A 27,613-nucleotide genomic window follows, 5' to 3' on the forward strand; every position below is an offset into this window, starting at 1 on the left:
GTTACAGTTTTTGACGTCACACACACACAAACAACAATGTTGACCCCTGTTGATGCTGTACAGACGCCGGTGATTAACGCTGAGAAATAGAAATAAATATACATAAATAGGCAACGTAAAGTAATTCCGCACATTGTAATCAAAACAATACACGTACAATTGTGTACTACTACAGGTTATGTTTATTAAATGAAGCCCAAAATATGTTGCTGACTAGAAATCGCTAGTATCAGCTAGCGCTAGCTAACATCAACGTTAGGTAGCTGCTAGCTAACGCTAACGCTAGCTAGAAGGGTTTGTCGTGACTTTGCCTGGAACGCTACCAAGTCGTGAGTCGTGACTTGAAGTCATAACTTACGGGCTTAAAATTGTGTCTGGAATGCAGCATAAGCGTCAAAAACGTTGGAAAAAAGTGGCTAAACGTTGAAAAAGTGACAAAAAAGTGTTTGTTTTTTTCATGGTCGAGGGAAAGACAACACAAGGGTCAAGATTCAAAATCCTTTATTAATCCCACAATGGGGAAATTCACACTGTTGCAGCAGCAAGGGATAAGAGGAAAAGTAGAAGACACAGATAAACACAATAATAAATATAGCCTAATTAAAGAGAATAAATATTAAAATAGTAAAATGCACAGTCACATTTTGTATTGCATGTTTTATCAGTCCTGGTGTGTGTGCTTTGTCCATGTGGTCTACTGAGAGCAGTGCTGATTGCTGTTAAGCTTCAACGGTGAAGGATGTACGGAGCAACACTTTTTCTGACCGCAGATTGTAGACTGTATTTTTGGGTATAGGAAAGTCAATTTCGACACAGGGTCAGTTTTTGATAATCCAGCATTGCATACGGATACGCTTTATTTTCGATCATATCCGTGGAATAAACCGTCATCATTGGATAGCCTTGCATGTTGATGTTGGACATTATAGTCTGAGTCAGAACCCTTTACATCCTGCAGGAAGTGGCGAGGAAGGTTTTTAAACAAGCTGCCTACAGCCTATCTCTGTAGGCCTAAATTAAGTTTAGTCCCACACAGTATGTCAAATACATGTTCCACTTCAATCCCAAACATGAATGAAATGAATCCATTGTTGTTGCAACAATATAACAAAATCCACAGGATTCTAAAATGTCATTTATATTTTTCCTGGCTCATGCTTTTGGGTGGTGGGGGGGTCAAATCAAAGTGTGGGGTCTGGGTGTTCTCCCCCAGGGTTATTCTGAGCGTCACAGACTAATATCCTGCATTCTAATACCCTTTTATGCACCAATTTATGGTGGGAATACCTTTATTTATCCTATGAGAAGGAAATCACAGATGACATTCAAATTATATCAAAAATATAAGATATACATATATAATATGTGGCCGTGTTGGCTCAGTGGGTAGAGCAGGCGCACATTTACTGAGAGGTTTATCCCTCGACGTAGAGGTCCAGCGTTCGAATCCGTGTAACCTGTGACGATTTCCTGCATGTCATCCCCCCTTTCTCTCTCTCCCCTTTACATATAAAGCAGTAAGGGGGGCTTTCACATAAGCCTGGATCACAAACGTCGACCCCAAAGCAACAAGGACAAAATAAAATAGGCTACTTATATTTGTCTTAAATGTGCGGTGAAGGGATACTGGCGTTAGTGTAGGCGGAGCATTTGGGCCCGGTCGCTATGCACACGCTACGCACTGCGCTCAGAGAGGAGCGGGTCGATGAATGATGAGAAAAGTCTCTCAGCATGTTCTGCAGTGTTAGTTTAGTTTGCTGTCACATTACTCAACCCTGTATTTGTGTATACAAATATCTTAAGTGAAAGTTCTGTCACAAAACTATGTTGTTGCATATCATTGCACATTTTTAAGTGGGTGTATGGAAACCCTGGAGATTTCGACTACACTACTGCGACGGATTTATTAAGAGAGCCCTGCCTGCTAGCAGATCACTATTTGAGTAGGCGTGTAGCATGGCTCGTAGTATCCGTAGGTGTGCCGAGATCGTCGTCCGGATATGGGCAAAAGTTACACCCACTTTCTGCCTGCTCCTCGTCCTGGTTCTCAGCAACGTTTTCAACCCCGGACTCGTTTGTCTTTTTTAAGGGTAAGTGAAACAAGCTTATTTGAACTTCACACCAACAAATGTATAATTATTTCTTCTTTTTATTTTTTTTTAATCGCTTGCGTTTGTTGCGTTGTTGCTCGCGCGAGATTAAAAAAAAAAGTTTGATTTATTTGCGTCACTCTGCTCTTTTAACCAGGCATTACAGTGTTGCAACATGTAACAAAGGTGGGGTCTGGGGACAAAGTATTTGCTTTGACTTTCACAATTCTGCGTTTAGCCTATTTTATCAACCGTCCACTGGAGTTTGCGCCCAGAGATTTTTTCAATTTTGACGTCCTCCTGTTGGATTGAGTCTCCTCCCTTTTTACCCTCTGCAGACTGTTGGCTGCTCTTATCTATGTATAGGCAGTTAGGCTACTTTTATTTATCTACAGGCTGTTAGGCTACTATCATATACACTGCACTAATCCATACAGCCTCTTTTTTCTTTCTTAATGTTAAACAGTTATATGTACATATTTGGTTCTGTAGGCCTCTTTATTGTTTGTTTATTTCATGTTAATGTTTAATATGTTTATGTATGCACCATCAACCAAGGCAAATTTCTTTTAAGTGTTACTTACTTGGCAATAAATCCCTTTCTGATTCTTATCAATCTATCTATCTGTCTATCTATCTATCTATCTACAGATGTCTTTGAGTGAGAAAAGTAATGAGGAGATCAGCAAGTTGCTTGCAGAATATGGCATCAAACATGGACCCATAGTCGGTAAGAAAAGTGCACCCATTAACTACCTCATTAATAATGTAGTAGATTATTTTAACCGGACCTACATTAGGCCAATGCGGTGCGAGAAAGGGAGAAATTTCTCTGACTTCTGGGCTGTCAATCAACCAATGTCCAATACATTAAATAACTTTGAGTGCTGTGACTCAATCATTCAATGACGGCATGCTCACCGTAGTACAGGTATTAAGTATAGTCCATTTCATTTCAGGTCAGTTTCATTCTGCTTTCCAATTAAATACAAATGAAACAACACCACTGACCAAGCTGACATGGTAAAAAGCTGTTTGCTTTCCCCTTTGCCACACACCTGTGTACCTCTGGCTGTTGTTTACCTTTATGCATTTCTGGTGACAATGCTCCACCCAGTGATCAAACACAAAGTTGCATACATATTCACGTCACCAACGTGCTAATAAACAAAACAAAAAACAAAGTTACATTATGGCTCCAACAAATGCCATTACTGCTCATAACTGCCACTTTCTGTTTTAATAGTTGAAGCTGTAAGAGTGAGAATTGTTATCGTAAAAAATATATATTTAATGAAATAAATAGATAAAAATGCCTCCATGATTGTATACATCACACAGCCATTTGCTCTAGTTCTTTACATTTGTCAGTTTGCTACTTTGTTTCCCTTTGGGTCCAATATCTTTTTTTAGTAAGCATCTGTTTATTACTATAATAATATACAGTATAATAGAACACAAACAATAAAGTACAGTGTAATGTGCAAGCAAAGCGAGCTGCAGCACATAAAAAACCCAGTAGTCTCAGAGAGCACCAAGCCCCTGCATCCGTGCGTGCCTCCATCTTTGCATCGTGCATAATGAAGCCCTGTTAATGTGTTTGTGTCAACATAGACTCAACTCGAAAGCTGTACGAGAAGAAGCTTGAAAAGGCGATGAAGAGCTCTCCAGTGCAACCCTCGCCTGATAAGACCTACTACAGAGAGGAAGGTAGGATGCTCTTCAGTCTCGGTCACTTTTTAGACACTTTATGGTTGATTGTTCATTTGTGGGTCTAAAAATGTCCGTTATTATTCACTTTTACCTAAATTCTGCAAATGCCTATTTACAGTGTGTGTGTGTGTGTGTATATATAATATATATATATATATATATATATATATATTCACTGCCCATGGTTCTGAACTAGAGCTTCATAGAATAATTGATCGATTGAAATAGATCAGTTGTCAACTATTAAATTATTGGCCAATTATTTTGATAATCGATTAATTGGTTTGAGCCTTTTCATGGTAATAAAGATAAAGGACAAATCCGGCGCAAAATTAACCTAGGGGTTAATAACACATGTGTACAGAGTCGACCGTTCTCTGAGATATGTTTTCATGCTAATTGAATGTGACCAGTTTTAGCGCAAACCGCTAATTAGCTTATAACGTTAGTCGTCGGTGCACGGGTAAAGTAAAAAGAAATCTCTATTTCTATACCACTAACAAGGCTCAAAATAGCACCACGCTGTAGCATAATGAGGATCCCTACATGTAAACCGAAGCATTGATAACTTTGTAAGTGTACAGACAGTTTATTAAAAAGATAGTTTAGAAAGACTGTACCGTTCACGTATACAGGCGGGCGCCATCTTGGGAAAACAGTCATGACCAGTCAAACGACGAACGCCGTGCAACCAGTAACCAGTAACATAGCTCAGGCATGGCGTTCTTTAAACCAATCACAATCGTCATAGGTGGCGCCAAGCTCCGCACGGAGCCGCTGTAAAAAAAAGTTGTGCAACAGAAAACTCAGATTGGACAGATAATCTAGCTAGCTGTCTGGATTTACCCTGCAGAGATCTGAGGAGCAGTTAACCATAGTCCTCATAAATCCACCGGAGTTTAAAATTACAACACAAAGAAAGAGGAAGGAAACGGACATCAGTGAAATACATCTGGCGGAATTTCCTGCAGCACCGGAGCAATCCCGGAAGTGGAACGTCAAGGATATAGACTAGCACTATATCCGCTAACTTTAATAGGGATTAAATGATTTAATCGCGCGGCTCTTCTAGACTTTCCAAATGTTATCGGACAGAATGGATCAAATTCTGATAGTGGAACGAGTTATTTCGCGGGCGTTGTGACGCCCAAAACATGTATCCACTGATTCACAGATGTCTCTTTCTCCATGTAAGTCTATGGGGAAAAAGTATTTTTGGGCCAGAGTGCATCACGTAACGGACACGGAAGTTGTCACTCCACTTTTTGGCCGCTCATCAAATTGACTTCAAAGCCCGGCCCACTTCCTATGTTGTCTAACAGTATGGCAGCCATTTTGTGCATTTCACAGTTAATGTAACGCAAATGTACATTTTCCAATCTGCCCTCGCATGTGTGACCATTTTGGTCACACATGCGACCAAAATTTTTAAGGGTGCGCCTAAGATTTTTCCTAGGTCGAACCGGTGCACCTAACGTCCTCGCACCCGCTGCCTCTCCACGAACGAAGCAATGTCGTTTATATCGATATGGTTTAATGTTGCGTTACAATTCAATTCAATTTTATTTATAGTATCAAATCATAACAAGAGTTATCTCGAGACACTTTACAGATAGAGTAGGTCTAGACCACACTCTATAAAGCCCCAACAATTCCAATAGTTCCCCCATACGTAACCCATTCCTTCTGTAAAGCCGTGCCTGTGTTTGGATCTCTATTCTCTATCTCCCTATTCACTCACATTCACGGCCCACCTGCAGCAGTTTGGACCGGCGGCGCTGTGTCTGTCTGACACAGCGCCGCCGGTCCAGACTGCTGACATTTGTCTACAGTTGTAATTGTTATTAACACAGCTATATATTGTTAAGTATGAGAGGGAAACCTGTATTGGTACCAGTGTTTACGCTGGTAACTCTCTGTTATTGCGGCCGCCACGGCGAAAAACACAGAAGAAGTTATTGAATGGAACTAACTTCAGTTGGTTGAGTAATAGCATGAGATGGAGCCTGCTGGACCTGGGCGAGAGATGTGACCCATGGCCAGAATATCATAGTTCATAAAAATGCAGCGCAGCCAGGGACGATACAGACATTTCATAGCCTACACAAGACGTGTAACGCCGCTGACCTGCCAAAGCGCATTCGACCCGTGCTGGACCCAGTCAGCCGTCACTCTGTGAGTAGCATACGCTTCAGTCCATCGCACTTCCCTCTCCCTCTGTTTTTTTTTTATTTCTTTTTTTTTTTTTAAGATTTTGGCCTTTATTTTAATAGGAAAGCTGAAGACATGAAAGGAGAGAGAGAGGGGGGAATGACATGCAGGAGAGGGCCGCAGGTCGGAGTCGAACCTCTATATATACCAACTGAGCTATCCGGGCGTCCTCTCTCTCTTTTAATCAGTCTGTTATTGTTGTTGAAAACAAGTGAAGGAGCTTTCTCAAAGATATATATATTTTTTAATATATCCTAAGCTATTTATTTCAGATAACTTTCTGAAGGTGTTGCAGCTGTATATTTTCAAACTGGTAAAGGAAACCCTGTCTTTGCATTTTATTTTAATCACAATCTGTTTTAATAAAAGAGCTTGTGAAAAGTGGCTTTGACTTAAAGCTGAACATTTAGCCCACTTGGTAAAAAAATACAGAGCTATATATCGTGTATCCCCATTCAGCGTTAACGGCGACGCGAGGAAAAATTTGGGTGCACCTAAATTTTGTGCTGGTGCACCTAAATAAAAAAGTTAGGCGCACCAGTGCAACCAAGGCAAAAAGTTAGTCTGGAGCCCTGACGCTAAAAGTTCTCATGCATCATAACAATCCAGGCCTGAGGACCTGCCAACTGGTGTTCATTCTCTATGAACACTTTATTTGTATTATTATCATCATCTTATCATATTCTCAAAAATGAATAGACAGTCGATAAATGGGGGCAGTGGTGGCCAAAAGGTTAGAGCTTGTGACCGGGAGGTCGTCGGTTCAATCCCCGGACCGACAGGATAAAATCTGGGTGGGGAAAGTGAAAGAGCAGCGCTTGTCCCTCCCTCATCACCACCACTGAGGTGCCCTTGAGCAAGGTCCTTCTCAGTTCCTCTCAGTGAACCTTCCCTGAATAAATAAAGGTTAAGAAAAAATAAAAATGTTTACTGTATGTCAAGGAGTTCCAAAATGTGCTAAGATTTATTTATTTTATTAGGACAATGCACATTAATCAACATTTCTGTAAATGTGCCAGTGTTAGCCATCCGGCTAATTTCCAACTGTAGTCGTAGTTACGTAGCATGCATGTCTTTATGGTGGGAGGAAACCTGGAGCACCCAGAGGAAACCCACGGTAAAGACGGGGAGAACATGCAAACTCCACACAGAAAGGCCCTGCCCAAACTTTCTGTGAGGCAGAAGTGCTAACCACTGAGCCACTGGGCCATGCTAATGTCTTTTTTTCCCTTTTACAGCGGAGGAAGTTACCTACATCACATACCACCAGTCCAGTCCGGTGAGACCTGATTATCCGCTTATCCCTCTGTGTTCGTGCCAAATGTATCTGCTCTCTAACTGTGAATAATCTCACTAACTATCCTGCTTTCATTTTCACAGGTTCAAGCGGTGTATTCGGACATGTAAGTGCAGTTTTAACACACACACACACACACACACACACACACACACACACACACACACATACACACACAAACCAACTTTGACTATATACAATTTTCTTCCATTCAGGCTGAAACGAAGAGGCAACGTTGAGCCAGATCAGGCCAAGAAATCAGACCAAGGCACAGAGTGAGTCTGTACTATAAACTAGTGGCGTGTTTGAGAAAAAGGAGTTCATCACCTGGTCTAAATATTATCTTTCATCCTGTGCTTCAGGCCTTCTATCCAGAGCACTAACAGAGCAGCCAATCACAGCACAATACGCTCCGGGGAGCTGGTCAGAAAGTCTGGAGGCGGCATGTGGAAGGTGATACGGCTGCTGCTGCTGTTAGCCGTGATAGCAGCTTTCCTCTACTACTCCTACTGCCGTCTGAACGATATAGAAAATCCTTTTGCGATTCAATAATCTGATAATCAGGTTTTTTTTTTCTCATTCCAATACAAAGATCTTATAAATCTTTAAATGCTGGCAGTTTTCTATATTTCTTCATGTCACCAAATGAGTAAAATGAACAAAACCAGACACATTATAGGCTGTGTATCCAATATACAGTATCTTATTCATCTGTGTCATCAGTGGGTTTTTTTTATAATTAATAAATATAAGAATATTAGGAAACAACCTTGAGATTGAAGGTTGAAATAATGTCCCTTAATCATGTAACTTTAAAGTATTGTATTTCTGAATGTTGTGGTGTTATTTCCACATACAAATAAAATGAAAAAAGGTTGGATTGTTGATCTTTTCATAGTTGTAAATCTTTCAAAGGCTGCACATTAGTTGTGGCAAGAGGCACTTTCCAGAACCGTACACACTGTCTGTCTGACAAAAAAACCAAAGCAGTCAAAAATATTTTGAAACCGACGAACACCATGTGCCTTGTAGCCGAGGAGATAAAGAAATGGTTGTGGTCTTTTCAAGAAAAAACGAGAATAATGTTAGCCCTCTCCTTTTATTTTCTTTGCTTTTTTGCATGAAATGTTGCACTTGTATTCCATCTATGCAGTTTTGCGTATCTGATTTCTTTTATGCAGCTGTTTTCTAACATACTGTATGTGATTTGTTCTTATTTGTGGGACATACATGATGATTACATGATGTCATGCAGCACAACAGATTTGTGAACTGAGGCTGTCTTTCATATTTCCAAGCTGTCCTCCAAATCTCTAAAACCAAAGGCTGTTGTCTAAATGTGTTGATTTTTTTTAAAAAATAAATGAAAAAATGTCCCCAGCTCCTTTGATTGTTTGAACTTGAGATGCAAAAAATGTTAATGTGAAAATGAGTTAAATATTAACAAACACTGTCAAATAATGAATTGATTTATTTTGTTACAAAATGTAAGCTTAATTCCACCATCCTGACATTTGAACAGAAGCACTGTTATATTTACAACAAGGAAGCTTAAAATAGTTTGGCAAAAAACAAAAATACACTGCAGTAGAGCAGGGGCAAAGCGAGGGGGCGGCTACTGGGGCTCCAGCCCCGAATGCTTTCTTAAAGTGCTCATATTATGCTCATTTTCAGGTTCATAATTATATTTAGAGGTTATAGGTTTATGTAGTTTAATAATAAAAAAAAAAAAACACCATATTTTTGTTGTACTGCACATTGCTGCAGCTCCTCTTTTCACCCTGTGTGTTGAGCTCTCTGTTTTAGCTACAGAGTGAGGAATCATACTTCTGTTCCATCTTTGTTGGGAGTCGCACATGCGCAGTAACTAGGTAAGGACTACTAGCCAGTCAGAAGCAGAGTATGAGGGCGTGCCACGCTAGCAGCTAGGCAAGAATTATACCAGGCTGGACTACAATGGAGCAGTTTGTGAAGTGTTTTCTCTGGAAGATGGTAAGTGCCTTTGGGGTGGACTTTGGGCTTTTTCACTTTGTAAACCTACCTGAATATTTACAATGCCATGTACTCGAAGGAAGATGAGGCAGTGGTAATGTACTCTTTTTTTTCAGTTGTCAATCTGTGGCCTCCCAATATCTATTACTAACCTAAAATTTAGACATTTCCGGTTCACAATTAGATGATCCCCCACTTGTTATGCCCAGCTCGTTTAAGAGTATAACAAAAGAGGGCGGTTGAGATAAAAGGTGAACAAAGAAAGTCTTATTTTGGTCCAAAGACAGTCTAAATGCCAACAGTCATGTTCAGGTCGGTGGGCAGAAGGGAAAGCGGAGGCTCTGACATCACTGGTGACCCTGATGACCTGGTAAGAAAAACAAGGTGACGTGAGTTTACAACAGTAAGAGAGCCTACTGTGAATGTGTGTTCTGTAATGGCCTACCTGACAGCATTTTCCTCATATCCAAGCGCTGTGATGAAGATGTTGATGAGGACAGTGAAGAAGACAAGCACTGTCTCTACGTTGTTCATCCAGTTCAACTTGGCGTGTTTACTGTCGTCGTTCAGATCATACTTCACTGCTGGCACAGAATCGCACAACAGCAAAACTTAATGAGCTACATGAAAAGCTGATGAGCAAAGACACAAAGAAAGACATAAAGAGAGGGAGGAAAAAAGAATTGGAACTTTGTTTTATTTAAGGAAACTGATGTTGGATTTGGAGAAGAATTTTAGTTACGGATTACAAAAAAAGATGATTAAAAATGTAATGAAATGTTGTCGGTACCAAACTCGGCTGATATAGGCTACACACTTGTACATAAAAAATTAAATGTCAGATATGTTTTTATATTACAAATAGAAAGAATATTCAAATCACAGAAGAATGAAGTATCTGACTACTAAATGGAAGACGCTAAGTCTGACAAGTTGATTTTGTAAAGTAGGCCTAAAGAAAAAAGTCCTTAGGAGAACAGATGCACCAATGTTCTCTTTACTCTCGGTCAGACCAACAAGGCTTGTTTTCAAGTTGGATTGTCGTCTCTTGATTGATTAAATCAGTAATCCTCTTTTTAAGAGTCTTTGTCTATGCCTGCTTTGATTCTTCTCACCTTCCAAACTTAATGAATCTAAGAACAAAGGTATTAGAGTGCAAGAAAGATGGAGAAACAAAAAGTCTGGGTCACTTGCCAATAAAGACGAGCAGCAGCCCCACCAAGACCTGTAAAGTGATGGACAGAGACAGCAGGACGAGGAGGGGGATGTAGAAACGGTAATGAGGCCCCACAGAGAGAACGGTCTTCAGCTGAAACGAGTTGGCCATCAGCAGGGCAACGTCCAGCATGCTCTGAGCCGCACTCTTCTTAGTGGCGTAGTGATTCAAGTTCATGGGGCCGTTTCTAGAGGGGGATGTGTGGGCCTGCGAGTGTTGAGAGGGTACGTTAGGTCTCAGAAAAAGTCAAGTTTCAGGCCCTGTTAAAGAACAAAGTCAGACAGGTGCTATTTTAAATACAGATCAACATTTGACAGTAAACGATAAAATGATTGTGAAAGAGTGTTATTTTTTGTTCTCTGTCACAGGTCTAGTGACGTAAGGTATGATGTGCATGCTAGTTAGTTTTTTTTTGAAAGTGCCCACCTATAGTGCCCATATATAGCAAATGGCACCTTTTTTGATTCAATGTCAGTCCTTCCTGCTTTGAGCGCAGGTGTGTTTCCAAGCTGTCAATCTTAATTACTTACGAGGGGCTGTACTTTGCCCAAAACATTGTTGCAGGGCCTGGGCCCCCCACCCATGGTCATGCGCTGTCTATATGTATACCCCTGCATAGGTCTGATTGCTCTCTTTACATGTGTCCAAGTCAATGTGTCACAAACCCAGAGAGGTGTTTTGTTAATATGCTCTCTATGTACTCAAGTTGTCAAATGAGAAGTGGGAGTGGCAGAGCAGCAGGTGATAACTCACCTGGGCTAAAGAGAGAGAGAAAGAAAGGCAACAAGACGCAACACGCTGTGTGACGATTAGTCCCGTGAACTGATATGTGCTTGGCTGGTGCACTAAACTAACTAAAACTGACTCTGTAGGTGACAGGAGACAACAAGTCCACCAAACCATACAACGATATACTGTAGGCTGTATATTCCTTTCCTCTAATACAGGAGTGTCAAACTCATTTTAGTCCACATGCAGCCCAATTTTATCTTAAAGGTGCTCTAAGCAATGGGACAACTGCCTGTCCCCTGAACACACTGTAAAACAGCCCAGGCTCCACAAACAGCAACAAAAACAAACTGCGCCAACCTGCACCACCAAACATAAACAGTGTTCCAGCATTCCAGCCAATAACCAACAAGAAGGATTTGGGGGTGGGGGTTGGGGGGTTAGTGCACGGAAGCGCGGAAGGGAGGGAGAGGGGACGGGATGAGGAGGATGGAGGGGCGAGCTAGCCTCAGTTTTGTTTGACAATACTTTGAACGTCAACAAGAAGTTAACGTCACCCAACATCGCTTAGAGCACCTTTAAGTGGGCCGGACAGTAAAATCATTGCCGTGATGATAGTGGTGCTGAGGTGCTGTGAGCAACCAAGACATTTTCCACCGGTGGCTCCTGCATGAACAGTAGCCTACGCTTGACAGTGTTGTGTCACGTAGCACTTGAGATCTATAATAAAGTTTTTAGCATTGGGCCTACTCTTCTTATGACAGAACCACCCCCAGTGGACAAATAGAATAGCAGTGAAAAATTGAAAAATTGGAATGAATGACTGTTGGGTTCTAGCTCTATATGCAGCTTTGACCACTAAGCGGCACTGTTGTAAAGCAGGTATTAGGGGGCTTTCACACCTGCCTCATTTAGTGCAGTTGAATCGCACTAGAGTTCATTTTCCCATCCATGGAAAATACTTCTTGTAGATATTGACCAATCTCAGTTTGTTATGTCTACAAGAAGTATTTTCCATCTACCATCTGTATCCGCTAGGTGGTTGATGATAGTATAGCGACCCATGCTGACCTATTACTACCAAAGGAAAACCACATGTTTTCCCCCACTGACTCCTCCAAAATGACACATATCTTTCTGAAGCATGGGTTTCTTTAATTACATTGCATTACATGTCATTTAGCTGACGCTTTTATCTAAAGCGACTTCCAATTAAGTGCTTTCAACCTTGAAAGAACAAACTCCGGACAGCAAGAAGTAAGTGCAAGTACATTAGCTTTAAATAAGCCAAACTACAAAGAGCCATATGAAAGTGCAACTGTAAGTTATTTTTTTAACATCCAAGGTGCAGTCGGAAAAGAGATGTGTTTTTTAGCCTGCGACGGAAGATGTGTAGGCTTTCGGCCATCCTAATGTCAATGGGGAGCTCATTCTACCATTTACAAGCCAAGCAAACAGTGATAAAATAAAAATCAGCACCTTTGCTCTGGCAATATAAGAAAAACATTTTCTGTTTAAATGGTTTCTATTGCCCCTGACTGGTATTAACAGACAGAACAGAAATGGACATTAAAGAACACAAACAGATAAAAGACTGTTTCAACTCTTAAGCTCTTTTAGTTAATTGCAGGCATCACTAAAACATGTTGAATATTGGTTGCCTTATCAGAATACTTTGTACTTTGTTAACGGGGTAAACTCTTCTTCTGGGTACAAAATCATCCTGGTCACAGTTATGTCCCTACCGTCATCTCCCTCTGCCTACTGATAGAGAGTTTGTTTAAACCACATCAGTGGAAAAAGGCTTTTTCTCAGGGATTTGTTCAGTCCTGTAGCACAGACGAGATGTCACACCTGGGTGCAACGCTCTCTGAGACACACAGCTTTCATTCATCTCAACGCACAGCTGACAACTATGGATGGAAACGCTGATTTCACATGGGGTTCTGTTACAACGGACATTTTAACAGTGGTTCCTCTTTTTTAGACTTTTTTATTTAATCTTTCCCCTTTTTTGAAATGCTGGATAATTCTTTGCGTTTGGAGCCTTCTATAATTATTCTACAAAACAAGGAGTAAATCACTCTTTGGTTTAACTGGTCATGACTGGTTAACATGCCAACTATTAATAGGGGTTCAACAGTGGACACTGTTTTGTTTTAAGTGTTAAGTTAAGAGTAGGGGTTTTGCCAAACATCATTTGGACGCGTTGGTGCGTCTTTTGCCCTCACAGAGTTAAAGATGAAATGAAGGGATCTGGGATATAATTTGCATCTGAATACAATATAGGCAAATGCAAAAATGTTGCCATTTGGCACTTAATGAAGGGTAGTTTGTTTGGGTTGGTTGGCACCACTGTTGTAGAGAACAAAATAGAGCAGAACAGAAACAGAACAAAATAGAATGGTAATGGGAGAGGGTTTGGGTGTCTGTGTCGCTTACCTCTATGTCGCCCAGTTTATCCAGAGGTATGTGCTCTCCATTCAGTCTGTGCTCCATTCTCCCCTCTTTGATAACGCCACACTGTCTGTCTGCTGCTGATGGGGTGAATATGTGCTGAGATGTATAGTCTCAGAGCTCACTGTTGTATAGCTCCAGAGAATGTTGAGGAAGTAGACAGGCCCAACAAGTCAGGAAACTCTTCCAGTGCAGGGACATTGGAAAGATCCCTCCCACTATGTGTCATTTTCTTCAGTTTAACTTTTTAGAGGGGCTTTAATTACAGTGCAACTGTGTTGGAATAAAGCATGTGCTAAAGCAGTAAGAGATAGGAACCGTGCCTACAGAGCCCTGAGAAAGTGGCCAACAGAGAACAAAGCAACAGAATATAAAAGGTTGAGAGTTACATGAAAGGCTAAGAAAGTGAAAGAGACATCACTAGTTCTCTCATCAAAATAGTGTAAAGAATTAACTTTTTTAATCGGGGAGAGAGAAAAGGCATGCTGCTGCTATGACTTGACTGGGACTAAAACATGGGACTAAAATTACACTGTGGGCTAAAACATGGGACTAAAATTACTGTAGAAAGAAAGCTGCTGACAGTTAAAATTGCATTGTGTTGCAAAAGAGCTGTGTTAGTCCTTGAGGAAGTGGTTAAACAGAAAATTAAGCTTAAGTCATAAAAATAGTTTAGGCTTTTATGGCATAAGAATGCATTGTGTACCAGACAGATAAGCAGTAGATCAGGAAAAGACAATTTAATAATAATAATAATTAATTACAGTTTTTCTCAGTCGCTTTGGTACATTTCTCGAATCATCCTCAACATTTGCAAAACAGTAAGTGCATTTCTCAAAACAATTCGTACAAATAGCAAAACACCATGGATTACCTGCAAAAACCAGTATCTTGCTCAAAATCCTTAGTTCATCTCTCAAAAGTAAATTGTGTCAATGAACATGTCAGTGCCATCAGAATGACAAGTCCATGTGTCACTGTGTACGAATAAGACAGTAGTCAGTAGTTAGTGATGTTGTCAGTATAACAGTGTACTCTGGAGAGATGTTCTGAAATAAAAACTATGGCTAAAGTTTTGATGACAATTATTGTAAATTGTAGGTTACACCTTAATGTATGTGGGAGTTTGCAAGAGACTGGACAAGATTCACATTTACGCTTTTACTGTTTGTACTGTAATTTGTTGACAGACCATGTCATTGCGATACAGAAAGGAAAAGACAGCACTGCATAGCACAAAGAAAAAAAACAAAAAAATTTGAGAAATGTGAACATAGGACATCTCCTTAGGGAAAACTGTACATGCAGTGCTGTAGGAATTACAGTGCAGTCTTCCTACACCTCCTGACGTTCCTGTCTTGTGGGCCACAAATTCTTATCCACATCACAACGAATATCTTCTCTTGCGATGCAGCGTGGAAAGTAGAAAAAAAAGAAAATAGAAATATGCTTGACATATTATGACAACTTGTTCAACCGTTTTGCATGTAAAGACTTATGCTATGAACTAATGCCTAAATGTTGTGGGGGGTGATACTATTCAACAGAGACCCATTATAATACATTTTGATCAACATGACATAAGCAATTGATAATGTAGGAAACAGCAGAGAATTGTACATAATTATTTGCATGGCTGTACCAAAGCATTTGCAACTTGTTCAAAGAAATGAGAAATTGCTTTTTTGATGTGCACAAGTGACACAATGATGTGAAGATTGAACAAGTAGTTTTGAGAATTTCAATTCTGATCTGAGAAATGTACCAAAGCGACTGAGAAAAACTGTAAAAGACAGTTAAAGTTAAGAGATTAGGAGAGGAAGGAACTACACAGAGGCCCCGACCTTGGTGTGTGTGTTTGTGAAAGATAATAGTTTCTGTCTAGAGGATAGGATAAAAGCTTGAGGGAGAGAACAGATCGGAGCTCATCATTCAGAGGACAACTTGGTGGACCGAGCTTCTGACTTGATGTCTGTCGCTAGGGAAACTTAGTCTCTGTTTTGTGAACCCACAATTGTGTTGTAACTTTTATGCTGGACTCAGTAAACTTTGCTCAACTGAACTCTTCGTCTCAGATTGATCCTTGTGTTCTGGTAAACTTAAGTCCGATGTAAGAAGGCGCAGAAATTAATAAATTGGAGTCAGATTTGACAGGCCTTATGGCCTTATTTTAGACATAATTCCATCTACAATACTGTGAGCAAACATGAGACTGGACTGTGTGGAACCTGCAGAAAACAACAAACTGTGAAACATCTACTCATGTTCTGTTATGTGGAAGAAAGAGCGAGGCTGCTGCATTATCACACCTGGGAACAAAGACAGAAAGACAGAAAGACAGTGACAACGAAGAGCCTGCTTAATCCCACCGAGAATCAGCATTACACACGGAAATAAAATAGTTTTAAACTCCAATTTAATCCTGACATGTAAGAGACAGCAATGTGCCGTGAGGCATCCAGTCTGCTGGGAATCCAGAAAAAGAAGAAGAAGCTACAGGAAGTTTCATTTTTATTTTTAACAAACAGCATGGTAAACATATAAAACATAGGCTGCATTAACAGGAAATGATTTATGAATATGAGATTTGATCTTGCAAGTCATATCTAATTGATGATATAGTATTCATATGTTTTGGTAGAAGAGTAAGAACAAAAATGCCAAACAATACATTTTTAATATATTGGGAAATACATGTATTTGCAAAAAATAAATAAATACAGGAGTGGGGATAATACCAGTTATCTTAATACATACATGACAAGACCAGAATAAATGACATAAATCTTCTGGAACCAAAAATGAGCCAGAACAGGAAATTCTTCACTATTACAAACTGGGAAGTCGGGCTTTGCTTTTTATATTCCTCAACTTGAAATTGTACAGCTCAAACAACTGTCTGAGGGGGTATCGGTTTATACAACAGAGCTGATAGCTATAATTTGGGCACTACAGTGGGTGAAGGAAGTGCTGCCAAGGAGAGCGGTTATATGTTCAGATTCGGTCTCAGTTTTAAAAACTCTGATAGGAAGCAATTGGGGAGCCAGGCCAGACCTTGTTATGGAAGTGATGGCTCTGTTGTATAAGATCGAGAAGGCTGGAGGATTGGTGGGTTTTTGTTTTGGGTGCCTGCCCATGTTGGGGTAAATGGGAATGAGATAGCAGATAAGGCAGCTAAAATGGCACTGAATAGAGACATTCATTTAAGGCTATGTGTTGGGATATCTGAATGCCGGTCTGTCATTAAGAAAAATGTTACAGCGGTGTGGCAAAGGAAGTGGGAAAAGGAAAAGAGGGGTCGTCATTATTTTTCAAATTAAGGGTACAGGCAGAGCAGTGCTATTTTGGCAAAACAAGAAGACACTGGCAAGGCTGAGACTCGGGCATTGTGGACTTGCATGGGATCTAGCAAAGATGGGCAAGCGTGAGGATGGACTTTGTGGAACCTGCAAACAGAAACAAAATGTTCAACATGTAGCCTACTTTTGGACTGTCTTCAATACAAAAATGAAAGAGAACAGTTGTTCACTGCGCTATGTCACATGGGAATACAGAACATGACATTGAGATCCTTACTAAATCCACCTGAATATCAATTTGAGATAGTGGAAGCCGTCGTGGATTTTATATCTCTGCTACAGGACTACTCTACTGAATTTGACAATACTTTCGAATGTTACTTAAACTGCCCTGCGGGGTGCCCGGACAGCTCAGTTGGTAGAGCGGGTGCCCATATATAGAGGTTTACTCCTCGATGCAGCGGGCCCGGGTTCGATTCCGACCTGCGGCCCTTTGCTGCTTGTCATTCCCCCCTCTCTCCCCTTTAATGTCTTCAGCTGTCCTGCCACATAAAGGCCTAAAAATGCCCCAAAAACAATCTTTAAACTGTCCTGTGAGAGGCAGCAATTTACCGCAAGGCCTCTAGTCTGCCGGAAAGCCAAAAGAAGAAGTTCTTCACTATTTCCGGTCCTACTGCTTTACATACTACACAAGATGGCGGCCTGCTTTACCCTTCGGTCCACCGTGCTCGGCAGGGCGCTACGAGGAGCTCTCAGACCGGCACGTCCTGCCGCGGCTGTCGGGCTTAGGTTTGTTTGTAACGCTGCTCCAGAAGAAAACAAGAGGGTCATAGGCCTATCAGAATCTACGGAGGAATACAAGTTCGTAGAGCGGCTCATCCCGCCGTCACGGGTCCCCGCTCCGCCTAAACACGCCGGTCCTACCCCGTCTGGCTGGACCCCTCCGGCAGACTCGCCGCCGCCTCTGCCCTACATGATCCGCCGCTCCCGCATGCACAACATCCCGGTTTACTCCGACCTGACCCACGGCAGCCGCAGGACAACGCTCGTACGGAAAGTGGAGGGGGACATCTGGGCTCTGGAGAAGGACGTGAAGCAATATCTGAAGGAGGTGACGGGGAAAGAGCTGCCCACGCAGGTCAATGAGGTCACCATGACATTAAAAGTCAAAGGTCACTTCGATACGGAGCTGAAGGAATGGCTGGCCGGCAAAGGCTTCTGACTGCGGGGATCCTCAGTCACGCTCAGGGGGCAGAGCTGTCCGTGTGAAGGGGGAGATGGAGAGGACCACCGCTGGCAGTTCAACGCCTGGAAACATTGTCCTGCAGTACTTTAAACCCTATTTCAATCCACACGGATGGACAGCTTTGATTACTGCCAGTTTATTGAACTTTCTTTAGACACCAGATATGTTGAAGTTATGGGATCAACCAGTGTACATACGTGTATGTAATGTAATGATGGGACATTAAATATAAAAGCATAGCCCACTTCCTGTTATGAATTTTTACTCAGCTGAACCAGTGAGAGATGCAGGAAAAGATGTCATGGTACACGCAAGACACCAGCTTTTTCACTTAAATGTCAGAAGCCGTTAAGAGTGTGTGCAGTTTAGTTTTTGCCTCCATCTGAGACGTTTTGGCTTTTCTGCAGAGTGATGTAATTAAGATAAGATACTTTATTAATCCCACACTGGGGAAATTCATGTGCTACAGCAGCTCAAAAGAATAACACAAATACACATTAAGTAGACATAGGAGGAAAAAAATACAGATAAAGTATAGGAAATGGAAAAATAGAATAGAATTAGTTATAATAGTAATAAAACAACTATTTACACAAACAACCTTATATAAACAGATATACAGAGTAAGGTGCGAATGAATAGAGATGACATATTGCACAGTTGGAGGTGACGCAGAGTGATAAATGTGCATAGTGCAGAATATTGTCCAGTGATGGCTCATATTGCAGAAACAGTTAGCAGTGCTACATTATGATGTTGTATTAAAGAGTCTGACTGCTGCTGGAATGAAGGACCTGCGGTAGCACTCCTTCTTGCACTGAGGGTGCAGCAGTCTGCTGCTGAAGGAGCTGCTCAGGGAACTCAGTCTCATGTAGGGGGTGAGAGGTGTTGCCCATGATTGATGCCAGCCTGGCTAACATCCTCCTCTCACCCCACCTCCTCTATGGTGTCCAGAGGGCAGACCAGAACAGAGCTAGCCCTCTTATTTTCTTGATTCATTGAATAGTTGCCGTCATTAGAATGCAAAATGGTAAAAAATGTGGATCAGTGTTTCCCAAAGCCCAAGACGACGCCCTTAAATGTCTTGTTTTGTTCACAACTCAAAGATATTCAGTCTACTGTCACAGAGGAGAGAATACACTAGAAAATATTCACATTTAACAAGCTGGAAAAAGAGAATTTACCCTTTTTTCATAAGAAATACTAAAACCAATTATCAAAATAGTTGGCAATTAATTGAATAGTTGACAACTAATCGATAGATCTTTGCAGCTCTAATACAAGACAGCAGAGGAGCAGCGAATCCTCACGTGGGCGAAGCATGGACCGGTGAATGTTTAGCTTGTTCGTAATGAAACTACCTGAAACAATTGATCGCTATCAACATTTTCTGTCGATGAAAACTAATTGCTGCAGCCCTACATGATAAATCAAAAAAGCACAATACATAAAACTTCACAATATCAAACCTGTTACCATTGAAGTTTAAAAACATTTCAATTTATTCAGCAATACAATATGAACATTTGGAGTCCTGCAAAGGACAATACAAGTTGGGGTGAAAAAACAAAAAGGAGGAACGGTGAATTCTGATTATACAATTACATTTATCAACAAAACAAACCCTTCTGCCTACTACTGTATAGAAATTCATGTTAACTGTGGCCGGGTTAGCTCAGTTGGTAGAGCAGGCGCACATATATAGAGGTTTATTCCTCAACGCAGAAGGTCCAGGGTTGGAGTCCGACCTGTGACAATTTCCTGCATGTCTTCCCCCCCCCTCTCTCTCGCCTTATATATCTAGTTTTCCTATCCATTAAAAGCAGAAATGCCCAAAATAATCTTTAGAAAAAAAAAAGAAATTCATGTTAACTACATGGAATAAAGTGTTGCTAGTATTATGATGTGAATTATTACAAAAAACCTGCCTAACACCTCAGTTACACTGAAGCTAAGAGTGATAAACAGTTTTAGTTCTATGACAGATACACAAAGATGAGTTCTGCTAAAATGTTTCAGAACAACTGATGCCGTTTACTGTTTAACCTTTGTAAAAATCAAACAACATTCTCATTGTTGGTCACAATTCTGGTTGACATTTAAAATTTTAACAACAATAGATCAGACTCTCCCATTATTACTACACTCTGTTAAGTGCTTTGCTCACTCCAGCAGTCAATCAACATTCACCCTGATGGTTTGATGTTTTTGGACAGAGTGTGTGTGTGTGTGTGTGCACTGCATGGTGTTAAGGATGCCATCAGGAATGAAGCAGGGAGGAAAAGTCTCTAATTCGCCTCGTAAGTTCCTCCAATTGGTCGGCTGGGGGGAAAAAAAAGCAGGAAACAAAGATTTACCAATGTGCAAGAAACCAGTGTGAGTGTGCATGTGAAAGAGAATATTCACTTACCAGACTGATCTCATTAAGTGGTGTATGTATGACACGCTAATTCGTATGCCATTTTGGCGTGTTATCAAGACGCATAATCGCTTTTTAGCGTGTTTATCAACAGTTTGGCTTCCATTGACTTACATTACCTTGCAATTGCGTGTCAATTTACGCCGTAGTGAGTAGTACGGAAGGCCGAAAATCCGCGTAGGGAGGTTGGTCGGGGTGGAGGATGGGTCAAACACAGGACTTTCACCCAGGAGACCGGGGATCCTAAACCCACCCGTCACTTTCTTGTTCTCCTAATCCCAACCGTGCCGTTGTTGTCCCGCGGCCCGTTGTTTTCCTAAATCCAACCGTCCCGTACTCTTTTCCTAAACCTAACCCGTCTGCTGTACACGCGGATAGCTCCAAATGCAACGTCCCGTGCTTCAGCGTAAACATACACGCGGATAGCTCAAAATACGTACAGATAACACGAAAGTGGCGTGTATGTTTATGTGAAGTCATGATGTCACGTTGTCATGTTGCACTTACGCAAGTTACGCTTATCTCCTCGGCTCCAGTAGCAAGGCTGTGTTTGTAGCTGGTTTACGTCCTCATTCATGGATACTGAAGCTTCTGATACTTCCTTAAGCATTTCCAGCTCCTGAGAAACAAGACACATGCAAGAGAAAAAGGGTGAGTGTGACTTTTTTTTTTTCTACAGGTCGGGCTTGTGTTGAGACTGATTCTTGCACCCGTTTACGACATGTGGGAGTACCGTGATGAAGGCCAGCAGTAGTTGGTGTATTCTCTGGAAGACGTCGGTCTCTGTGCTGAAGCTGGGGGGATCTCTGCTGCAGTAAGATCTCAAGTCCGTTTCAAAAACATGGCTGAAAGTAGCCATCAACACCTGGAGGTCGCACGCCGCCACACGCAACGAGCTCGGAGAGAGGACGCCGGGACTCTGAGCCTCACTGCTCAGGAATTCACACTGAGGAGAACAAGAGTGTAGGAAGAGAAGAACACAGAAAACAGAGAGTGATCATTACTACAGTGCCATTCAGCCACATCCAGCCAAATCTATGGGCTTGGTACTTGTGCATCATAATACCGCTATTTCAGTGTGACATCATGACTTTGCGTCAACATACACGCCACTTTCTAAAGCCAAGTGGCGTGTTATCTGTACGCATTTTGAGCTATCCGCGTGTATGTCTACGCCGTATTGAGAATGAGGACATACGTCATAGTAGCTTGCTGTCACGTGACGATTTGGGAGCTGTCTGAGCCCAACCACCATTTTGGGATCCTACGCTGTCGGTTGCCAGGGGCAACAGTGTAAGAGCGACACAGAGACGGAGAAGGAAAGACGGCTCGAGGAATTAGCATCACAGCGAACAGGTTGGGTTTAGGAAAAGAAGAATGGGACGGATGGGTTTAAGAAACGTGACACGCAGGACACAATCCCCGGTCTCCTGGGTGAAAGTCCTGTGTTTGACCCATCCACCACCCCGACCAACCTCCCTACGCGGATTTTCGGCCTTTCATACTACTCACTACGGCGTAAACTGACACTCAATCGCAAGGTAATGTAAGTCAATGGAGGCCAAACAGCGTTGATAAACACGCTACTAAGCGATTATGCGTCTTGATAACACGCCAATAATGGCATACGAATTAGCGTGTCATACATACGCCACTTCTTGCAATCAGTCTGGCTATTTAAAGAATCATTACTGATCTGAAGAACATTAGAAAAATACCTTTGAGTGTGTGACAGATGTTTTTAATTCACAATGTAGTAATTAAGCATAGACACCTTGTTTCAATTAAAGGCTCTATAATGCTGCAGGCATCACCGACGGCCACATGAACACCATACCTCTGACTGTAGCTGCTCCAGTGTTGACTGAGTCAGCTGTAGAAGGGAGGCAACATCAGCAGCCCCTTCTCTACTTGGCTTATAGGATGACTTGTTGGCCATGTGTAAAGCCCTGTGAAGTAAGGAAAAGCAGTAAGAGGGGTTGGAGAAGGCAACAACAGGGAACCAAACACATCCAGTCTCTTATTGGAAGTACATTTCAAAAGAGAGACAACATGCAGCAGATTAAACAGAGTAAGGGATATAGGGCCCTATTTTAACAATCTGGCGCAGGTGCGTTTAGGGTGTGTACGAAGCCACTTTTGCTAGTTTAATGGCAGAAAAAAGGGTCTGTGCGCCGGGCGCATGGTTCAAAAGGGTTGTACTTAGTGTCTTCATTAATTCATAGGTGTGTTTTGGGCGTAACATGCAATAAACCAATCAGAGTGTCAGCTCCCATTCCCTTTAAAAGCCAGGCGCGTTTGGAGCTTGGAGCATTGGGTTATGATGGAGGATTTGCTGAGCAGGAAGGAGAGATATTCAGGAGAAGAAACTGATCTGCTCGTGCGTGAAGTGAAAGCGAGTGAGCAGATCATATCATAATACTATTTGACATTGTAATATTTTATGTCTAATCTTTTGCATGTTTGTGTGCTGCTGCGCTTCCCTTGTGTGTAACAAGCATAGTGTGCGCGCTGTGCACGAGCCTAGGAGCATTTTACTAATGTGCTGTTAAAATAACAATGAAATGCTGTTTTTTGTTGGTCAATGGCACGATCACTTTCCGCTGCCTCAAGATATTATACACTTACAACATTAATTCATAGGTGTGTTTTGGGCGTAACATGCAATAAACCAATCAGAGTGTCATCTCCCATTCCCTTTAAAAGCCAGGCGCGTTTGGACCTTGGAGCATTGCTATCATGATGGCGGATTTGCTGAGCAGGAAGGAGAGATTTTCAGGAGAAGAAACTGATCTGCTCATGCGTGAAGTCAAAGCGCGTAAGCAGATCATATCATAATACTATTTCACATTTTATTATATTTATTTTTAATCTTTTGCATGTTTGTGTGCTGCTGCGCTTCCCTGTGTGTGTGTGTAACAAGCATAGTGTGTGTGCTAGGCGCATTTTACTAATGCTCTGTTAAAATAACAATGAAATGCTGCGTTATGGACTTTAGACCAGGTTTTTGATGGTCAATGGAGTGATCACTTCCCACTGCCTCAAGATAACAATACGCCAAGAATGCACCTGAACACACCTCCCTGTAAGACCAGCACGCCCAGGTGCATTTGCTATTTAAACGACATGGGAATTGACAACTGCGTCGGTCTTAAACTAGCAAAGACACTTGCGTCGGGCTTTGCGCTGTGCCGGGTGCAAGACAGAGCCCATGATATGTGTGCAACAGGATAATTAAAGAGCATTAATTATCCTATCCTAATAATTCAGCATACATACTTGATGTGTGCAGGCCAGGGGTCGAGTGTGGGTTTGAGCATTTGTGTGAAGTGAGGCAGATTCTCCGCGGCGAAGAGCTCGTTCAGTAGCATCTCTTGATCCGCCCTGTGCACAGCAGACTCCTTGCAGCCAGGTATTAAAGTTAAAAGCTGCTCGAGGAACTGAAGCTGTGAGTAAGGACTCGCATCACCCTGGATAAATAGTTTTGACAGACAAAACAGGACATTTTCTGTCATTTTATTGTGACAATGCACATCTTTATATATAAATAGATTACATCTACACTAATTAAATGCAACCTCTCACCTTGATCAGGTCCAGGTCATCTGCTTTGCACAGCATCAGCTCCTGCCCAAGGACAGCCATTTCTATTTGTACAAAAACAGACCAGAGCAGTATGAGGGGTTGTTTTAGACTAAAGGAGAACAAACACAGAACTAGTGCATGTGCACACAATGAGGTTATTACATTCTCTTCCATAAGGTGTCTATCAAAAGACATGCAAGACTGTGAAGCGTGTGCTGTGTAGGAAAGTTAGCCTTCGACGGACAACAATGTTACCTTTGGTTAAAACATCTGGGCCTTTGAATCCCATTGCTATCGTCTTGGAATTGGCAAAGTTTGGGTTGATACTGTAAAAGTGACAGGACAAGACAGGGCAGAGGGATTCACTTTATATGTATACGAATTATGTTTGATGGATGAGAACAGGGTTCTACGTCGCTTCTTCTACCTGCTGCAGATCCACGCCAGTATGTCGGTGCGGTGCTGAGAGGGAGTACACAGCAGCTGCAGCATGCTGTCTGCTTCCTGTAGGTACAGACCTTCCACCAAGGGACAGGACGCAGCCTCGGCAAAGACAACACAGACAGGACATTCAATTTTAAGACGATTTGATGTAGTCCATTACTCTTTTATTGCAGAAATACATGGCAAGGGACAGTGAGAATAACAATGACAGGGGTTCATGTGAAAAACCTTTCCTTATGCCATGTATATATGAATAGTCATCAAGGTTTTAGTTCAGGTAGAGTGCTGAATATTTTGGATGTATTGTACCATTTTTGACAAATGTAAACAATTTTTGTTCTTAAAGTTAAATATTTACCAAAATGATAACATATTCATACAATATTTGTTTTGAATTGCAGAAATAATAAAACCTCTAGTACCTCTGTATCTCTAGTATTGTCTTTGTTAAATATTGTTCAGTATTATTACCCAATGTATTATTTATTTATTATCGCACACTTTACAAATATGTTATACAGTGTTTGAACAATTCTGCATCATACTTACAAAACATAACAAAAATATATTCATTCCCATCCAAAGAACTTTACAACCTTACTTAATGATAAAAAAATAAATCAAACTCAAGAAGAAATAAAGAAAAAAAAAAGAAGGTAAAAAAAGAAAACAATACAAAATACAGAAAATACAATACAACGAAAAGGTGAAATGGTATGTAGGCTATATAATCACATTTCCTTGAAAAAATCTTGCAGTACATCAGCTATATAAATACTTTACTTATTATTAATAATTTGGATAGACTCAAAAGAAATTCCGAAATTCAATTCTGAAGTGCGTAAAAGCTGGCCAAGATTTTGAAAATGTCGCTTTATGGATATGAAATTTCCCTTGTAGAATTAATAGGTTGACAATCCTATATATCGTTTTGTTTTTTATCATAATTAAGAATAACATATTTTGCTTCCAATTTAATTACGTGATTCTTTTGAATATTGAAATAGTTTTCAATTTTCTTCCAGAACTCCACAGAATACCGACACTCCCAGAATAAATGTATTATAGTTTCTTTTTCAATTTTACAAAATTCGCATTTATTGTTACCCAATGTATTAGACTTAATGCCACGTTCAGATGTGATATCATCACGCTGTGTATGTGTAACCCATAGACAGTAGCTATATAAGAAGGCGTAACCTGCATAATGAAGCGATATGAAGAGCCGCAACTTGTGTTTGTCGGAGAAAGACATGTAACATGAAGTTAACTTTCTAGAAACAGTATTCCTGTTTAAAGGGTTAAGTGAGATAATGTCTGAGGTCCGTACGCGTTGAAGGTGAATGTTTCGGACCCATGCTCAACAGACTTCTAATATACGCAGGTCTGTTCACCATCACGTCCTCAAAATGAAAATGTTTGGTTGTAATGCAGTCATCTTCGGATATATAACCCGTTGCTGGGTAACGGGTTTAAATTACCGTTGTGATGTAGCTATGCTTTGTGAACGAATCCCGCAGGAACGTATCGTATGAAGTGCTAGCTAACAACATCTAACGTTATGGCTAAGTTAGCAGCCCAAAAATAAGAGGAGCACAAATGTCCCTTTTTGATAATAAACAACATTAACCAAACATCCGGAAAGCACGCGCTATGCTTTAACTCAAATGTGTCCCTGTTACTTCAACTTCTTTTACCTGCAACGCAGCATAAACATGTCGCACAAGTTGTTGTTGTTTCAAAGCACCCGCCATTACAAGTCGCTGTTTTTCTTCTTTTGTGGTTAGTTCTTGGCAAACAACTTTCGGTGCATTATCGCCCCCCACTGATGTGGAGTGTGGACTCGGGGTGGAAGGAACAAAAATAAAAAATGAGGCGATGAAAATCCATGTTAATTGAAAAATAGAGGGATAAAGTATCAAGTGATTTAATATATATACACTAGAGAAAAGGAAAACCTCTTCCTCTTCGGCTCGTTAACTTATGTTCAAGTTTCACGCCAGTGAATCGAATCTCGTATCGCACGAAGGGCAACAAATATATTACCGTATGATATCAATATTTTACACTACCGGTCAAAAGTTTGGGGTCACTTAGAAATTTCCATTCCACTCCATTACAGACAGAATACCAGCTGAGATCAGTTGCATTGTTTTTTTTAATCAGGGCAGCAGTTTTCAGATTACATGTGTTTACATAATTGCTAAAGGGAAATTTCTAAGTGACCCCAAACTTTTGACCGGTAGTGTGTATATATATACATATATATATATATGTATATATATAGTCCTATTGTCCTTCGTGTGATACGAGATTTGATTCACTGGCGTGAAACTTGAACATAAGTTATTTATTATTTATTTTCGACGGGATGGCGGACAGCAGTTTGAGGAAAATAACAGATGTCCCAGCAGCGTGTAATTTTAATTTACAGACTGAAAAACGTGTGCTGCAGAATTTTTTAGCAGTTTGGACTTGCAGTGAATGAAGAGAGAAAACCTTCACTTAATCTTTTCATCATCATCATCATCATAGTAATCATTATAGGATTGTCTAGTAATATATTGATTATCTCATAATTGCTGTATTGGGGTATTACCAGCCTGTTGCGACCCGGCCCTGGCGCTGGGGTTCTGCGCTGGGTCTGGTCCGACTGCAGAGCTGGCCTGAGTGGTGACCCGCTCCTTGCAAAGCAGTCTCAGCGGTGAGACTGCACTATCTAGTTCTAGTTAGCCTGGAAACCAGACAAATCTGCCAAACTCATGTTTTTTATTTCCTCTGGCAGATAGTGATATGCTGGCGATCCCAGGCTACTAGCTATTGCTTTTAGTCTGAGTCTGTGAGATAGCCACACCCTTTCATTTGACTGTAGAAGTGGAAATAAATAGAGATAAACAAATGTGGACTTATGAAAT

At 41.1% G+C, this 27,613-nt stretch overlaps 4 protein-coding genes across 4 annotated transcripts; 2 read left to right on the forward strand and 2 right to left on the reverse strand.

Moving 5' to 3' along the window:
- The first annotated feature begins 1,928 nt into the window (after positions 1 to 1,928).
- On the forward strand, positions 1,929 to 8,692 carry emd (emerin (Emery-Dreifuss muscular dystrophy)). Its single transcript, XM_031310826.2, has 7 exons — positions 1,929 to 2,090; positions 2,742 to 2,820; positions 3,705 to 3,800; positions 7,253 to 7,293; positions 7,395 to 7,417; positions 7,527 to 7,586; positions 7,674 to 8,692. The coding sequence occupies exons 1-7, from the start codon at positions 2,001 to 2,003 to the stop codon at positions 7,861 to 7,863; spliced, it is 579 nt and encodes a 192-aa protein (XP_031166686.1). The 5' UTR covers positions 1,929 to 2,000; the 3' UTR covers positions 7,864 to 8,692.
- A 667-nt stretch (positions 8,693 to 9,359) lies between these two features.
- si:dkey-93l1.9 (uncharacterized protein LOC562339 homolog) lies at positions 9,360 to 14,206 on the reverse strand. The gene is made up of 4 exons (XM_031310850.2): positions 13,691 to 14,206; positions 10,498 to 10,726; positions 9,749 to 9,884; positions 9,360 to 9,670 (listed from the first exon to the last, which is right to left on the reverse strand). The coding sequence occupies exons 1-4, from the start codon at positions 13,745 to 13,747 to the stop codon at positions 9,592 to 9,594; spliced, it is 501 nt and encodes a 166-aa protein (XP_031166710.1). The 5' UTR covers positions 13,748 to 14,206; the 3' UTR covers positions 9,360 to 9,591.
- Positions 14,207 to 17,658: 3,452 nt separating this feature from the next.
- On the forward strand, positions 17,659 to 18,497 carry mrpl49 (mitochondrial ribosomal protein L49). Its single transcript, XM_031310842.2, has one exon. It carries the CDS (start codon positions 17,699 to 17,701, stop codon positions 18,224 to 18,226), a length of 528 nt encoding a protein of 175 aa, XP_031166702.1. The 5' UTR covers positions 17,659 to 17,698; the 3' UTR covers positions 18,227 to 18,497.
- A 1,231-nt stretch (positions 18,498 to 19,728) lies between these two features.
- haus7 (HAUS augmin-like complex, subunit 7) lies at positions 19,729 to 26,509 on the reverse strand. Its single transcript, XM_031310748.2, has 9 exons — positions 26,396 to 26,509; positions 24,682 to 24,797; positions 24,510 to 24,580; positions 24,255 to 24,316; positions 23,949 to 24,139; positions 22,507 to 22,618; positions 21,403 to 21,615; positions 21,177 to 21,288; positions 19,729 to 20,572 (listed from the first exon to the last, which is right to left on the reverse strand). Exons 1-9 carry the CDS (start codon positions 26,450 to 26,452, stop codon positions 20,511 to 20,513), a joined length of 996 nt encoding a protein of 331 aa, XP_031166608.1. The 5' UTR covers positions 26,453 to 26,509; the 3' UTR covers positions 19,729 to 20,510.
- Between the last annotated feature and the right edge of the window lie 1,104 nt (positions 26,510 to 27,613).

Source organism: Sander lucioperca, chromosome 12, assembly GCF_008315115.2.
Source record: "Sander lucioperca isolate FBNREF2018 chromosome 12, SLUC_FBN_1.2, whole genome shotgun sequence".
In the NCBI taxonomy this organism is placed as follows: Eukaryota; Metazoa; Chordata; class Actinopteri; order Perciformes; family Percidae; genus Sander; species Sander lucioperca.